The sequence below is a fragment of the Vidua chalybeata genome, chromosome 18, assembly GCF_026979565.1.
Source record: "Vidua chalybeata isolate OUT-0048 chromosome 18, bVidCha1 merged haplotype, whole genome shotgun sequence".
NCBI classification, from domain to species: Eukaryota; Metazoa; Chordata; class Aves; order Passeriformes; family Viduidae; genus Vidua; species Vidua chalybeata.
Genome location: NC_071547.1, coordinates 4,174,716 through 4,190,585, shown reverse-complemented (window position 1 = coordinate 4,190,585; position 15,870 = coordinate 4,174,716). Strand labels below are relative to the sequence as shown.

Genomic DNA, 15,870 nt, shown 5'->3' with positions numbered 1-15,870 from the left:
TCCTTGGAGATGCTGGAGTGTTTGGTGACTCTCTGTAATTTTATGGGGTTAAAGAATAGAAAACTGGAATTAGGTGCTCCTTTCTAAAAGCAATTTGTAGGAATTTGGTGCCCACATGTGATAGACTCCTACAAATAGGAGCCAAAGCCAAGATGAGCAAGGAATTACAAAGGAGGATCCATACGTGTATGTTCATAAATCCCATTTTTGTAGCAGCTGATGAGGAGCATTTGGTTTCTATCTGCCACCCCTCCTGCAGTTTCAGAGACAGCAGAGTGATGGAATTCCTTGGAATTAAGGATATATATAAGGTTTATAGCCTTTCTGCCTGATTGTGGTAGGAGGTTTTTCCACAAGAGGTGAGGAAGGGGCCACTCCTGGCCTGGAAGCACAAGCTCAATCCCTGTCCCACAGTGTTTGGAACAGGACTTGGAGGAATTGTTCAGTGGATGGGCTCAAATTGTGGAGGGGATCAGCCTTGCTTCAAAAGCAGCTGTGAGCTGTCCATGGCAGCATTCCTGGAAGGAAATGGAGGCAGCAGTGTGGGCACAGGGAACACGGGTCCTACAGCTTCTCCTGGGGTTCCTTGCAGGGTGACAGCAGCATCCGCTACTTCGAGATCACGGATGAGTCCCCGTACGTTCACTACCTCAACACCTTCAGCAGCAAAGAGCCGCAGAGGGGCATGGGGTTCATGCCAAAGAGGGGCCTCGACGTCAACAAGTGTGAGATTGCCAGGTGAGGAGAGCTCATCCCAGGGCTGGGAGCAGGCTAGCAGCTGGGGCTGGGAATTTCAGGAGTGGTTAAAGCAGCAGAGCAGTGAGCACAGGGCAGCCGTGGTTCAGAAAACGTGGGAAGGGTGGGAAACATCTCGGGATGTCACTGCAGTGACTCCAGGAGGGAACATCACTGCTGGCTGGGGACATGAGCCATCTCTTCTCCCAGGAAACAAGTGATAGGACAAGGGGAAATGTCCTTGGGTATTAGGAACAATTTCTTCATGGAAAGGGGGGGTCAAGCATTGGAAGGGGCTGCTCAGGGCAGGGGTGGAGTCCCCATCCAGGAGGGATTTAACAGCTGTGTGGATGTGCCACCTGGGGATATGGGTTATGGTGGCCTTTGCAGTGCTGGGGGAATGGTTGCACTTGATGGTCTCAGGGATTTCTGTGGTTCCTTGGGGTTGCTCCGTTCCTATCTCCTCACTCCCTGTCCCACCTCTCCTTTTTCACGGCAGGTTCTTCAAGCTCCACGAGAGGAAGTGTGAGCCCATCATCATGACGGTTCCCCGCAAGGTGAGCACTGCCCTGGGGCCAGGCTTTGGAGCCAGCTCCTGCCTCCCAAAGCTCCTGACTGATCCATGTCTCCTGCCTTGCAGTCCGACCTCTTCCAGGACGACCTGTACCCGGACACAGCCGGCCCGGAAGCAGCTCTGGAAGCAGAGGAGTGGTTTGAGGGGAAGAATGCTGATCCTCTCCTCATCTCCTTGAAGCATGGGTACATTCCAGGCAAAAACAGGGATCTCAAGGTGGTCAAGAAGAACATACTGGACAACAAACCCGCCGGGAACAAGAAGAGTGATCTCATAAACGCTCCAAAGAAAGCAGCGGATGCCTCAAACCCCGTGAGTAAACTCCAGGAATTTTGGGGGTGATGGCCTCAGGTGGGAATGCCAGGGTGGGACCGGCGCCAGGACCTGGGGGAATGGATGGAGTTCTGTCAGGGGAAGATTAGGTTGGATATCAGGGAAAGGTTCTTCCCCCAGAGGGTGCTGGGGCACTGAGCAGGCTCCCCAGGGGATGTCCCAGCCCCAAGGCTGTCAGAGCTCCAGGAGCATTTGGACAACACTCTCAGGCACAGGGTGGGATCATTGGAGTGTCCTGGTCAGGGCCAGGAGTTGGACTCGGTGATCCCTGTGGGTCCCTTCCAACTTGGGATATTCCATGATTCTGTGATTCTAATGCTTCTGTAGATACGGAAGATTACTTGGAATTGTTTTTTCTAAATCACAGAACCAGAAAGTTCTAAATCAGAATCACAGAAAGTTGGAAAAGACTTTCAAGATCCCCAAATCCAACCCTAACCCAGCACCAGCACCTTGTTCACCACTAATCCCTATCCTTTGGGACACAGAGGAAAGCATAGCTTAAAGAGCAGGTACTGGTCCTGGATGGGTGCACTGGTGCTGCTCCATGCCCTGAGCATCCCAACTGCTCCGGAGTCTGTCACACCCTCATCCCTCCAACAATCCCACTGGGAGGAGCCCTTTCCTTGGAAAACCCCAGAGCTCTCCTCACTCATCCTTTCTCATCTTCCAGCAAAACGACGCCAAATTGGACGAGATTTTGAAGGAGCTGAAATCCATCAAGGACACGATCTCCAACCAGGACGAGCGTATCTCCAAGCTGGAGCAGCAGATGGCCAAGATCGCGGACTGACGGGGCCGCCAGCCCAGGCACATCCCAGCTCCCAGTTCAGCCAGCAGCAGCCTGCAGCATTCCAGTACGAGCTTTCCTGTTCTCCTAAATCCACGTCAACGAGAGCCGATGATTTCAAGCCAAGCTTTTTAGTGAAAGATCTTTTTCGTTTCCCGATGTTCCAATGAATTTCTGTGACTGTGTCAAAAACAAGGCAAAAACAAGAAGTGCTACTTTTACAGTTTTTTGGGGTTTTTTTTTTCCCAGATGTTATTATGAATTCTTGAAAAACAAATCCATTCTTGACTTCCAATGTCATGCCCAAATATCTTTTTCTAGATTTAGGGACCAACGCCACATCGTTCTTACCTTTTTTTTTTTTTTTTTTTAGAGTTGCCAAAAAATAGAAAAAAAAGTCGCTTTTATTTTTCTTATTTGCCACTTTTGCAGTATTTGTGTTTCCATTCCAAGGGACAGGGGGTGTGGGGGGTGTTTACACTGTGCAGAGAACAAAGCTGAAGCTATTTTGTATAAATCCTCCATTTGGAACAATCAGGTGGGTTCCCTTCCTTTCTCTTCCCTGTGGAATCCCCTTGGAGATGGGATCAGCTGCCTTTCCTGCTCCACAACGTGTCCCCAGCCCTGTTGGCTGACAGAAAAATACAAATACATCATTCTGAACGAGGGGATTTATTTCCTACTGAAGTTTTAAGCCAGCACCATGTTCCCATTTTCCTACAATCCCAAAGTTTGTTTCCATGACCAAACTCACTCCTTTTACTTGCTCATTTTTATTTCCATGTCAAGGCAGAAGTGACTTCCATGCAGGAATGTTTTTATCCATGGAGTTCCAGGGGAGCTGTGGGATGCCAGCAGTCGTTGCTGTAAATCCTTGTTCCTGCCCCCCAACACTCCTGAGCTCATGGATTTTAAGGAGCTTTTGGAATCCATCAGTCCTTCACACCAGTGCTGATAATAGGAATTTTCTGTGCTTCCAAGGCAGCATTAGCAGCAGAAAGGTGATTTTTCCATGATAATTCTCCACAATCAAAATGCCTCTGTTGTTACTTTTTTATAATTTGTTTTCTCCTGTCCATCATTCCCATTCCTGACTCCCACCCTTCCATGCAGGAAAGGATTTGTTCCCGGATCAGATGAGGGACCTCCAACCCCAAACCCCCCCCTGCACTCCCAGCCCTTCAGAGTAGAAGGGACTGGGAGGATGGGTTTGATCCCAGTTTGGAGAACTGGTTTCTTCCCGCTCCTCTGGGATCCTGCAGGGAGAGGCCCTGTGAGTGCTCTAGGCTGGTGAGCTCCTCCTGGAATTCCATGGAAGCTCAGCTCAGCAAAGCTCTGCTCAGGCAGGGTCTCCCCTGTGGAGGAGCTGTCAGGGATGGGGCAGGCTGGCTCCCTGCTCCCAGGCTGTGTCCTTGTGCTGGGAATGGGATCCAGGGCACGCCAGAAAGCTGTGCCAAGCAGGATTGGTGCTGCCATTCCTGGCACAGCCCATCCCTGCAGTGCCAGGGAGTGCTGATAACCCATCCTGAATCCAAAGGTGGGCAGAGACCATCAAGTGTCTGAGAGCTCTGGATCCTTATCCCAGCTGGACTCTGTCCCTGTGGCAGCTCCGTGTGCTCCCACCCGGAGCATCCCCGTGGACACGAGTCCCTTCGTCCAGGCTGAAGTGATTGATTTTTTTATTATTTGCCATTAGTTTAGCTAGGAATTCTCTGATTTTCCATTTTTCCCAGTGTTTGCATGTTCAGAACTTCCAGGTTAAGGATTCCCTGTTGTGGAGGGATGTGTGTGTGGAGGCGGAATCGGCCGGGGGACGTAGCTGGAGAGGCACGAGGATGGGATGGAGGAGACAGAGGATGTGGTGGGATTGCAGAGCAGGAAAGCTTCAGAAAAGTGGGATTTCTGTGTTTTAGGGACAAGTGGCATCCCCTGCCCTGTGCCCGTGGATCCACAATCCGGCTGCTCCGGGTACTTTGGCTGTTTGGTGACGTTTCTGTATTGCAGTAAATGCCTGAGATGTGTATTTTTATGGATTTTTTTTTTTTTTCCCTTTTGGATCCCAAACCCGAAGGTTGTTCTCCCCACAGTGGTGATTTCTGTGTTGATTTGTACGTGTGACTTCAGGGTTGTGTGCTCGGGGACCTCGGGTTTGTTCCTAACATTGGAGGGAAATCAGTTTTGGGAGCCGCTGGATTGAGGTGCCCGGGGGTGGGGGTGTGGGAGATTTTAGTTCCTAGCCTGTATTTTATTTAAATGAACTGATGCCTCGCCAGGCTCAACCGGAGTCAGTGCCTGAAGCTTTTTGTAGCCGTGATATCCCGGGAGAGAACCAGCCCAGTCCGGAAAGACGCGCTCTTATAGAGCGGCCAGAGTATCTGTCCAAATATTTGCTTCCATTTTCAAAAGATAAAAGTCATTGATTATAAACTGCCTCTGCTTGGCTTTTCCTTTGGCTCTCGGCATTCCAGGTCTGATTGATAACTGGGATATGGAATGAAGGACACTTCAGTGGGGGGCTGTGGCTGAGGGGGTCCTTGGGGACCTTCTGCTCTTGTCCCAGGAGAGCCAGTGCCCATTCCTGGGGTCACACATGGAATCCTCCCTGGTGATTCCCAGTGATGAGCCCAAGAGCTTGGCTGGATGTGGGATGTGATGGCACAGATGGGCTGGGGGATCTCGGGGTGGATGGGGGTGATCCAGGAAGAAACAGCCCTGCTTGGGAACTCCCCTGGATCTCGGGGTGGGGCTCATTCTGCTCTTCCCCAGGTGAAGTTTGTTTCCAGGCTGCAGGAAGTCAGACACAGAGCCTGGGCTGGAAACAGCACCACTTACTCCACCCAGGTTTGAGCTTTCTCAGGGCTGGGGCGTTTCAGGGGATGTTGCACAACCACCTCCGGAACACCCTGACCGCGGCAGCACCCCAAAGCCGGGCAGGAATGCTCCCAGAGAGTCAATGCTCCCTGGGCACATGGATCCATCCCAGGGATGCTCATCCCACAGGCCTGAGCTCCTTTTCTTCCCTCTTCCAGCCCCCTGGCCAGGTGTTTCGGAGCAGGGACGGGCGTGGGGTTGTTGACGCCCCGAGCCCGTTCCTGCGGATGTGCCTCTTGCAGCACCTTCCTGCGGCTGCGGCTGCGCCTCCCGCCCGGGAGCCTGCGGTTGGGGCGGGGGCTTTCCTGTCGTGCCAATGCCACGATGCCGGGACAACACCCAGGACAATACCCAGCAGGCTCCGCAGCCCCACCGAGAGCCCCTCCGAGCATCCTGGGGGTGATGCAGAGAGAAGGAGCACGCACAGGCGCTGTGCAAAACATCAAGTCAGGCCCTCACCCTCCTCCACCTCGTGTGCCAAAGCGTTTCCCGGTGTTGAGGTATCTCAGGGCACCCTGGCCCCCTCCCTGGCCATGCCCACACCGTGCCCGCGGGGGTGGCAGCCCTGGCACCAGGTTTGCCGTCACTTCTGCTTTCGGAGCGACGCGAGCCCCGGCGCGCAGCTGCTCCGCGGGGCCGCCGGTGGGGCCGAGCCCTCCGAGGAAGCCCCTCTTTGGGGTGCAGCCCACATCCTGCCACCCTCCCCGGGGGTGCCCGTAGCCCCCATCCCGCGGTGGCCCCACTCTCGGCGTGACGTCCTCCCCCCGTGGACTCTCGAAACCGCAGCCGCTTTTCCGCGCTCCCTCCCCTCCCCGCCCGGCCGGAGGTGCAGGCGGAGGGTGGCCCACGACGCCCCGCGGGTGCCGGTGCTAGGGCTGCCCTCGCCCCGCCGTGCCAGCCCTCGCCGGTGAGTCCTGCAGTTGGGATCCCACCGCGTCCCGTCAGCGCAGGTGAGCCCCGGTGGGAAGGTGCTGGATCCGGGCTCGGCCCCGGGGATGCTCTGGGTGCAAAGGGGGTGCTCAGAGTCCCTGAGGGTGCCACGCTCCGTGCTGGTCGCTGGGGGTCTGGGGAGGCGGATGGGTGCTTTGGGGATGTGGGAGCCTCCTGGGGATGCTCGGAGCATTGAGCCGTGGCTGGATGCTGTTGGGTGCGGATCCTCGGGGACCTCGGCGGCCTCCGCCCACCGGGGCTGCCGAGGGAGCAGAGGGCGGATTGGTGATGGAACAGGGGGATTTGGGGTGAGTTTGGGGTGGATTTGCCTCTCCTGCTCCGGCACAGAGACACAGGCTCATGGTAGCCTCAGCCTGGAGCCCTGTGCCAGCCCGGGGGCAGAGTGGGGCGACGGGCACCCTGGCCAGGGGTGTCTGTCAGAACGTGGGTGACATCCCCGTGGTTTCATTTCCACGCGGAGACTCATCCCGCAACTGTCCCATCCCGCAGCAGCTGCCTCCATCGCGGCTGATTTCCCATTTCCAGACACTCAACTTCCTTATCAAAACTTGCTCCTGGAGCAGAGCCACTGGCGCTGAGCTCCGGCAGGTGGGGGCTGTGGCAGGAAGAGGATGCTGGATGCCTCCTCCATCCCCCCAAACCCGAGGGCCCCTCTCCAGAGGGGAAGGAGTGTCCTTGATTGGAGTGTGATCCCACATTGGGGCAGTTCCATGCTCAGCATTCTGCTGCGGGGAGCAGGACCCCGATGTCACCTGCCCTTTCTGTCCCCTGCAGGTCCCATGGCGCTGGGCTGGGCCGTGCTGGTGCTGCTGGTGCTGAGCCCCCTGCAGGCATGTGGGGCTGAGCTGCTGGAGCCGGGGGTGCCCCGGGGCGGGCAGTGGGTCTGGGGGGAGGCCAAGCCCCTGCCCCTCTCCCGTGGGAAGAGGGATGACAGTGGGCAGGAGCCCAGTGCCTCCACAAAGATCAGCAGTGACAAGAGCGATGTGCCACCACCAGCACCCGGCACCGAGGCCAGCCTGCTCCGGGTGCCAACCACAGCCGATCCCATGGATGATTCCCCCGAGCCTGAGCTGCTCCTGAGCTCTGCAGCACCAGTGCCCAGCACTAACGCCAGCCTGCTCCCGGTGCTTGCAGTGTCCACCACAGCCGAGCCTATGGATGAGACAGATTCCCCTAAACCCGACTTACTGGAGGACTCTGCGGCACCAGCAGTGCCCAGCGCCAGCACCAGCCTGCTCCGGGTGTCCGTAGTGCCCACCACAGCCGATCCCATGGATGAGACAGATCCCCCTGATCCCGACCTGCTCCCGAGCTCTGTCCCACCACCAGCACCCAGCACCAAGGCCAGCCGGGCACTCGTGGTGCCAACCACAGCTGATCCCATGGATGAGACTGATTCCCCCGCTCCCGACCTGCTGCCAGGCTCAGAGCCTGGCACTCCATCAGCAGCCCAAAAGAGCATCACCACCACCCCCAGCTGGCTCACGGCACCCATCGAGGAGGGCACAGTGACTGATGGCCTGGACAGCAGCTCCTCCACGGGGCCACACTCAACAGCCGCCCCAGCCCTTGTCCTCACCAGCACGGGCTACAAGAAACCCAAGAAATCCGAAGCTCTGCCTGCATCGACCCTCCCGGCCTCTTGGGACACGACGCCGGTGGCCACCGCGGTGCCCTGGGAGCCCAGCGGGGTGATAAGCAAGTGCCTGCTGGCCATCCTGCTGCTGGGGCTGGTGGCCGCCACCTTCCTGGTGTGCACGGGGGTGCTGGGGACGCTGCTGTGGCGGCGGGCGCGGATGGGGCAGCGCCGGTTCAGCCCCACCGAGATGGTTTGTATCTCCTCGCTGCTGCCCGACGCAGAGGCTGCCGCCGGCCCCCGGCCTGTCCCGGCCCGGAGGCACAAGCTGCTGCTGCCCGACGGCAGCTCCGAGCCCGATGGAGACAACCTGACTCTCAGCAGCTTCCTGCCGGAGCACTCCTGAGCCCCGGGCATGGCTCCCGCATCCCGCAGCGCTGCGGGGCCGCGTGCCCGGTCCCCGGTGGAGCCGCGGGCAGCGTGCCCCTGTCCCCCGGTGTTTTAGCTTGGACCAGTGTGACGGAGCTGCTCCCCCCGCGGCCAGCTCAGCCCTCGAAGCCCATCCCATTAAAGAGTTACCCGGACATGGTGGTCTCTTCCTGGCAGGGACGGCACCCGCCAGCCCCCTCCCGGCCCCGCCGCCTGCCCACATCCTGCTGCCAAAATTTCGCTTCTCCATCCTCCCCCTCAAACCCCTGGGGGAGCAGAAACGAAACCCGCGGCCACTCCTTGCCGGGCAGGGACCAGACCCCGGGAGCTTGGGGACGGGACCGCAGCCCCCGGGGCCTCGTGGGAGCTGGAAGGGCGGGGGGGGCGCGGCGGAAACGCCGGGGGACGGGGACAGGGACGGGACGGGTGCGCCCGTGGCACAACGTGTTCCTGCCTGCGGTCGCTGCAGCGAGGCGGGGACGCCTCCGGAGCCGCCGCTGCCTGTCAGGTGCTCGGCCTGGGGCGAACGGTGGCCGCAGGGTCTCGGCATCATCCAGCTCGGACTGGGACTGGGAGGGATGGGGAGAGCAAATCCATGAGAGGCCAGCAAAGGTCCCACCGTTTCACCCACTCAGGCAGGTCTCAGTCACCCCTCAAGCCACCAACTGATCCCTTCCTTGGGGGAGCAGAAATCACCCAGGACTGGCCCTGTCCTGCCAGGCTCAATGTCCCCATTTTTCCATTTTGCTCCACCCAGGCTCCCCATCCCCACACCCCCACATCCCCATCCCTGCTGTGACCAGATTCAGCATTCCCACATCCCCATATCCCCTTCCCCATGTCCCTAAGCTTGCAGCCTCCTTAAAGGCCACTCTGGGCTGTCTGTCCAGGGGGAGTTGCCAGCGTGGTCATTCACCTGCATCCCGGCCCTGCTGCCTGTTTACATTCACCCTGAGCTTGGGATATTTTCCATCTGGATCCTGGCAGCTGCAGGGCCCCGCTCCGGCTGTGAATGTAAATGTTTATGGGTGAGTCAGCTGGGCCAGGGGACCCGCAGCCGGTGGCCGTGGCTGGTCCCCATGCAGGACACCCTGGCCGTGGGCTCCTTGCTGATGCCACCCTGCTCTGTCCTGCTGTGTCCCCACGCCAGCACCCTGCCAGCCAAAGAAGCCACAGGGAAAGAGGGATGCTCCCATCCTCTGGCTTCACCTCACAGCAGCTCATCCAGCCTCTGCCCCTGCTGAGGATGAGGCCGGCGTGTCCCGAGGAACAGGATGTGTACAGATCCGAGGGATTGCTCCTGCTCTCCCAGCCCTGTCCCGGCTGCTCTCCAGCAGGAGCCCAGCGAGGAGAAACTTTCCTCCACCACGGGAGCGGGAGCCGGGAGCCGGGAATCGCCCTATTTGGCGCAGTCAGCAGGTCCTGTCGGGCTGCCACCGCCCACCTCACGGCACAGGAATTCACGGGAAGCCTGCGCGGTGTCACAGCAGGATCCTCAGGGATCCTGTCGGACAGCGGGAGGGCAGCGTGTGGTGGGGTGACACCGGGCTGTGGTGGTGACAGGGGGCCGGGGGTGGCACCGGGCTGTGGTGGGTGACAGGGGCCGGGGGTGGCACCGGGCTGTGGTGGGTGACAGGGGCCGGGGGTGGCACCGGGCTGTGGTGGGTGACAGGGGCCGGGGGTGGCACCGGGCTGTGGTGGTGACAGGGGCCGGGGGTGGCACAGTCCCACGCACGACGCTGCACATGGAGCACCACATGCCTCGTGCAGCTCTGCAAGGACGGGTGCCCTCCGGGTATTTTGCTGGCACAGCAAAGCGCAGCCCAGGGAAGCAAATTATAAGCAGAGCAAGGCTGAAATGCCTCAAATTGCCGGTTCCCCGGGCGGGCTGTGCCGCCGAGCCCAGCCCTGCGCGGCCGCGCGTTCCTGCTGCCCCAAATTACACAGCGGGGCCGGGCGGTCCCGGCCCTGCCCAGCTCGGAGGGGCCGGGCCCGTGCCCGCTGCAGGCAAAAACGGCATCCTAATGGCCGGTGGGAGCTGGCACCGGGAACTGGGATGGGGATCCCGGCTGCGAGGGTGGGGACACTGGGCAGGGAGGGATGAGGACTCTGAGCAGTGAAGGGTGGGAAGCGTGGGCAGGGTGGGATGCAGATCCTGGACAAGGAGGGATGGAGACTCTGGGCAAAGCAGGATGGGGATCCTGGCTAGGGTGGGATGGGGTTCTTGGATGAGTGGCAGTGTGCTCTCTGGGTGATGTGGGATGCAGACCCTGGACAAGGAAATGGAGCCCAACACCTGGGTGCGCGGGGGGACCTCAGCCCCATCCCCACCTGGGCTGCAGGAGCAGGGCCGGATGCTGCTGGAACTCCTCGCCCCTGGCCTCTCCTCGCCTTTCCCCCTTCCCCTCTAAGATTTCATCACTGAGCACTTAAGGCCGGGAAAAGCCGCCCCAGCAGCTGCAGGGAGCCGCCGGGGCAGCCAGACGGACGGAGCCTTTATTTCGGGGAGCCGCGACGCCGGCGGCAACGCCGGAGAAACCCCAGCGGCGCCAGCCCCCCTCCGGCCGAGGGGACAGAATCCCTGCCCCCCACCCCGCGGGGGTCACGGTCCCCAGGCGCTGGCCATGGCTTTTTGGGGGGTCTGGCAAGTCCCCAGAGAGGAGCAGAGGAAAATAGCAACAGGATGAGGTCACGCAGCGGCTGCAGCCTCTTCTTGAGCAACCTCAGGCCAGGCCGAGGGGACCAGGACAGGGGGAGAGAGAGCTTGGGGGGGGGGCTCAAGAGATGCCCCCAGACCCCAAGACTGGAGACAAGGATCCGGGGAGCTGAGCAGCTGCTGTGTTTGTCTGGGGAACCAGGGGGACCCCTGCCTGTGTCCCTGCCTGCACCCCAAGGCAGAGGTGCCCAGGCCAGAGCATTTCCAGGCTGGGATTTTTAGGAAATGTTCTTCTGAAATTATGGGGATGGTCCTAAGCTATGTTTGCCTCACTGGCTCAATAATGCCAGGGCACTGAGCCCACATCCCTCACTGTCCCCCTTGGACCCTCGGATGGGCTTTACCCCCACCTTCGTGGATAAAAACAACATTAAAAACAACCCCCTGTGTGACCCCCATCCCTGCTTGCACCCCAAAATGTGGCCCCTTCTGGGGTTGATGATGGGGGACACCGTGGCTCCTTTGCTGATGGGATGAGCCAGGAAACACCCCCAGCCCCAGCTGGATTTCATCTGGGAGGGGGCTGGGGGCTGCTTGCCTTTCCCTGGCCTCCCACACCCCCTCCCCATCCCGGCCATAATGAGAACAAGCTGGTCCCGGGCTGCGACGCAGGAGGAGGAGGAGAAGGAGGAGGAGAGGAGGGAGAAGGAGGAGGCTCCATCCCAGCAGGCTGCAGAAAGGGGCTCGAGGTGTGTGGGACAGATCCCGACTTCCCGGCTGCCTCCCGCCGGCTGCGGGCGAGGTGAGGATCCCACTGGATGTGCCAAGCTGCTCCCCAATATTCGGGTGGCTCTGGAGCAGGGCACAGGCTGTCCCACAGCCGGGGGTGCTGCAGTGAGGGCTGGGCATGGTCCCCACGGCGGGACACGGGATGGAGTCGGCCACATGGCTGCGTTCCCAGGCGGGAATCGGAGCGTGCTGCCTCTGGACAACGCCAAAATCCTGAATTTGCGGAGCGGTTGGGAAGCAGAGCTGGGAACAAACTGTGGGTCTGGGGGTGGGCAAGGAAGGGGCTGGAATGGGATGGGGTGGAGGGCTGGCAATGCCCGTGGTGCCAGGCCCTGCTCTCGGCACTGCTTTGGGCTTTGCCCATGGCTGCGGCTGCTCCTCAGCTCTGATGGCTGCTGGGGAATTGATGCCATCCCCATCCCGGGACCCCTTTCCTGCCGAGGGGCCCCTGTCTGGGGTGAAGAGGAGGATGAAGGGGCTCTTCTCAGCCCCTCAAACCTTTCATTCTCCCGGTGCTGGTCAGTGCTGTGACCCCACAGCCGCAGCAGTGCCCCTGGGGAGCCAGGAGGGTTGGGGGTCGGGGCACCTCCCACCTCTGCTGCCGTTTTTTTGCACTGGATTAATGGAAACCAGATTGTGCAGCCAGGAGAGAGCCTGGAAGCCAAATCCTGCTGCTGGAGTCCCTCTCGTTCTGTAAAGCTGCTGCCTTGGGTTTGTTTGGGAGTAAACGCGATGTGGGTTGGGATTTGGGGAGCCTGAGGTTGGGGAATTGTCATGGGGGGGGTCCCTGCTGATGTACCTGGGGAGCCGTTTCCTGAGACCTCCCCACGGAGCCGTGTGGAGGGGAAGATTCCTGGGAATGGCTCGATGGCGTTACGTGGCGTGGCACGCATTGATGTCCCTTGGGAATGTCTCGCGACGCGGTGGAGACAGTCACGTCCCTCTCCCAAATCCCGTGGGGTGCAGAGCCTGGCCAGGGGCTCACCCCGGTCATCGCTCCGGGGTGGGGAGCGTGTGTCCCGTGCCCTACAGCACGCTGTGGGCTGCGGAATGGGGCAGATCCAGCCCCATCCGGGTGAGGAGCACGGCACAAGGACAGAGCCAACCTTCCCCCCTTCACAGGGACACTCCGGCAGCCGGGACCCCATTCCCTGCACCCCAGCTCTGGGGCTGCCCCTTTGTCCCACACCCCATCCTGGCTCCACTGCAGCACATGGTGGCACTGGGGTGAAATCCTGCCCCAAACTATTTTTAGCCGTGTTCCAGCTGGGATTTAACGGTCTGGGACGGCGGTTGGGAAATGCCTCTTGCGCCGGGCCCAGCCCCTTTGTAGCATCGCCTGTGTCAAAGTTTCCACTGCAAACCTCCATTTTTCAGGAATTCTCTAATCAGCCAAATGACCGTTGTCTGGAGCCGGGCGCTGGCGGCAGCCCCGCTCCCCCGGCCTTGAGCAATCCCACCCAGCTGGCTTCCAACTGCGCCCTTGGAAAACAAACGGAGCCCCCCGCTCTGTCAGGGCGAGAAAACCGGAGCTGCCTTTCTACTTCCATAAGGAAATTCAGGCGGGTGAGGGCTGGTTTTGGGGGCTCGCTCTGTTGCAGTATTAACGTGTCCCCCGCCTCTCTGCATCCGACAGGTCTCCTGCACGAATCCTGGGAATGGGCTCAGCCATGGGCACGTGGTTGCTGCTCTTGGTGCTGCTGGTGGCAGCCCCGGCACAGGCGGCAGCGCCCCGGCACCGCCCGGTGCTGCCGGACACCGCGGGCAGCGGGGACGGGGACGAGGCGTCAGCCACGCTGCCCGCCCAGCCCGTGACCCCCCGCATCAGCCCCACGGTGGGGGACGCGCCGGGGACCACGGTGACCAACAGCTCGGCGCCGGGCGTGCTGGACGGGCTGGTGGACTTCTTCAAGGAGTACCTGCTGCTGGTGGTGGTGGTGGGCTCGCTGTCCTTCGTCCTCCTCTTCATCATCTGCACCGCTGTCATCGTCCGGCAGAAGCACAAGGCCTCCGCCTACTATCCCTCCTCCTTTCCCAAGAAGAAATACGTGGATGAGCGGGACAAGTCGGGGGGAGCGCGGGCGTTCAGCGAGGTGCCCGAGAAAGCCCCCGAGGCCGGCACGGAGGAGCCGCTGGACGGCGGCCGGCAGCTCCAGGCGGACATCCTGGCTGCTGCCCAGAACCTCAAATCCCCCCACAAGGCGCCGCTGGCCAACGGGGCCCAGGGCGAGCAGAATTCCCCTCAGGAGGAGGAGGAGGAGGAAGAAGAGGAAGGAAAGAAGAAGCTGGGGGATGAACAACCCAAGCCCCCTGCCCAAAATCCAGGCGCAGAGGAAGCGGCGAGCGCAGGAAGCGAGGAGATCCCTGAGGCATCCCAGGGTGGTGCCCAGGCTCCCTCTGGAATGTGAGGCAGGGACACAGTCCCGGGCAAGCCTGAGGAGCTGCTGGCTTGGGACTCATGATGGACGTGGTGGACCAGGCTCCGTATGTACGTGGTGGCTCAAGGAAGCCCCGATGAAGATCCCATTCCCTCCCAGCTCCCCCGACCCTGGTGCTGATGGGATGCTCATGGGGGGGGATTTGCCAGCTGGTGGTTTTCCCCAGCACTGGAATGCCATCAGCCCCAGCTCCTGCTGCCCAAGGGGCTTCTCCCACCCCGGGCACTGGGTGTGTGCATCCCCCCAGCTGCAGTTCTGCCCCCACTGTGCCACCAGCTTCCTCCCAAATGTTATTTTAATAATCAGCAGCAGCCTGGTCCGTGCCAGGTTCCTGGCTGGGAGCTGTGTCCCTCTGGGAGAAGGGATGGGACCAGGGCTGGAGGTGTGTACAACATGGGTCAGCTTTGCCCATGGCCACCCAAGGGAAAGAGGGATGAGGATTTAGGGACAAGGACCCTTCTTTCCTTCTTCTACCCCAGAGCCCAGCTGGATTTTTGCCTCACTTCCTGAACCCTTCAGCTAGAAATAAACATTTCCTCCGCACAGCTCCTCTCCCGTGTGTCTCTGCAGCCGTGGGGTGGCCAGGGGACAGTCCCTGTGTCCTTGTGCTCCTCCAGGGGCACAGCTGGATTGGACTCCAGGGGCATTGGAGCCGTGGGCAGGGTGTTATCAGTCCCCACATCAGCACATCACGTGCCCTTCCAGGAAACCTTTATCTTGTACCCACAGCTGTGGGCTGAGGAGGGGCCGTGGGGGACTCAGCCACGGCCCTGGGGTGCAGCTGCTGCAGTGGGGACAGCAGGAAAACCTGGAAGGTGAGTGAAGCTGCTCTGCCTCAAAAGCAGCACGTCCCTGTATCCCTGAACATCCTGTATCCCTGTGTTTTATCCCATTATGTCCTTGCCTCAGGACAACCTTCCCTTGGGGAGAATGTGCACAAAGAGTGGGTTTTGCCCCAAAGCAGATGTGAGTGTGTGAAGTTTCCCTGATTTTTTTTTAAACTGGGTAATAGCAGGATTGTTCCATGAGGGAGAGGCACGCTCCTCACTGCTGGAGGGTGCCAGCTGAGGAACCACAAGAGGGACCTTGTGAGTGACATACAGCAATGTGTGACCTCTGTGTTAAAAATTACAAATATTGTGCCCGGACGGAGCAGAATGAGACAAGTATTTTTTTTTAAATGTGGTTTTAAATGTTTAACAACACCCCTCAGTATGAAAAATGGGAAGTGAGGTGTCCTGTGGGGGGGTTAGAAGGTTAAAAAGTGAAGTCTGCCAATGTGTTGTCTGCTTGGTTTGGAAATATTCCTCCAGAAAAGAGGAACTCTGGGAGCTCCCCCTCAGCTCTGCATTCCAGCTCTGCTATTCCCTACCGAGGTTCCAGTCTGAGGGTGTACTTCAGAGAATCTTGGAGTGGTTTGGGTAGGAAAGGATCTTAAAGGTCATCCAGTTGCAAACCCCTTCCTTGGGCAGGGACACTTCCCTCTAGCCCAGGATTTACAGCTATAAGAGAGCACCCGGTGAGTGAAGAAGTGAAATTCTTAGAGAAAACATCCCAAAATTCAGGCTGCTCCTCAAACAAGAGCTTCAAAACTTAAGTGGTGACAGGATGGGAGCAGAAACCACCAGTGTTTCCTGGTCACTTTTCCCTTTGGCACCTGCAAAGGTTCCCAGAATTCCAAGAGCAGGAATTTGCCCCCGGATTGCGAAACCAACCCTGACGCAGCCG

The 15,870-nt window shown here is 59.5% G+C and overlaps 3 protein-coding genes across 3 annotated transcripts in view; all 3 read left to right on the top strand.

Moving 5' to 3' along the window:
• CORO1C (coronin 1C) overlaps nt 1-4,859 on the top strand; it is a 39,432-nt gene extending 34,573 nt beyond the window's left edge. The window contains exons 8-11 of the mRNA XM_053959856.1: nt 593-738; nt 1,235-1,292; nt 1,376-1,621; nt 2,316-4,859. Of these exons, the coding sequence (XP_053815831.1) occupies nt 593-738; nt 1,235-1,292; nt 1,376-1,621; nt 2,316-2,435 (570 nt within the window). The 3' untranslated portion in view covers nt 2,436-4,859. The remainder of the gene's footprint in view (nt 1-592; nt 739-1,234; nt 1,293-1,375; nt 1,622-2,315) is intronic.
• A 1,335-nt stretch (nt 4,860-6,194) lies between these two features.
• On the top strand, nt 6,195-8,634 carry SELPLG (selectin P ligand). Its single transcript, XM_053959857.1, has 2 exons — nt 6,195-6,253; nt 7,029-8,634. Exon 2 carries the CDS (start codon nt 7,034-7,036, stop codon nt 8,234-8,236), a length of 1,203 nt encoding a protein of 400 aa, XP_053815832.1. The 5' UTR covers nt 6,195-6,253; nt 7,029-7,033; the 3' UTR covers nt 8,237-8,634.
• A 1,613-nt stretch (nt 8,635-10,247) lies between these two features.
• Nucleotides 10,248-15,835, top strand: TMEM119 (transmembrane protein 119). Its single transcript, XM_053959751.1, has 2 exons — nt 10,248-11,717; nt 13,341-15,835. The coding sequence occupies exons 1-2, from the start codon at nt 11,449-11,451 to the stop codon at nt 14,110-14,112; spliced, it is 1,041 nt and encodes a 346-aa protein (XP_053815726.1). The 5' UTR covers nt 10,248-11,448; the 3' UTR covers nt 14,113-15,835.
• Nucleotides 15,836-15,870: the final 35 nt, after the last annotated feature.

What these genes read in the sequence shown, in the direction of transcription:
- TMEM119 (XM_053959751.1), top strand. Translation starts at nt 11,449, where the DNA reads ATGAGCCAGGAAACACCCCCAGCCCCAGCTGGATTTCATCTGGGAGGG. An exon ending in TCCCGCCGGCTGCGGGCGAG is followed by an intron (nt 11,718 to 13,340) that starts GTGAGGATCCCA and finishes TGCATCCGACAG; the next exon opens with GTCTCCTGCACGAATCCTGG.
- SELPLG (XM_053959857.1), top strand. Translation starts at nt 7,034, where the DNA reads ATGGCGCTGGGCTGGGCCGTGCTGGTGCTGCTGGTGCTGAGCCCCCTG.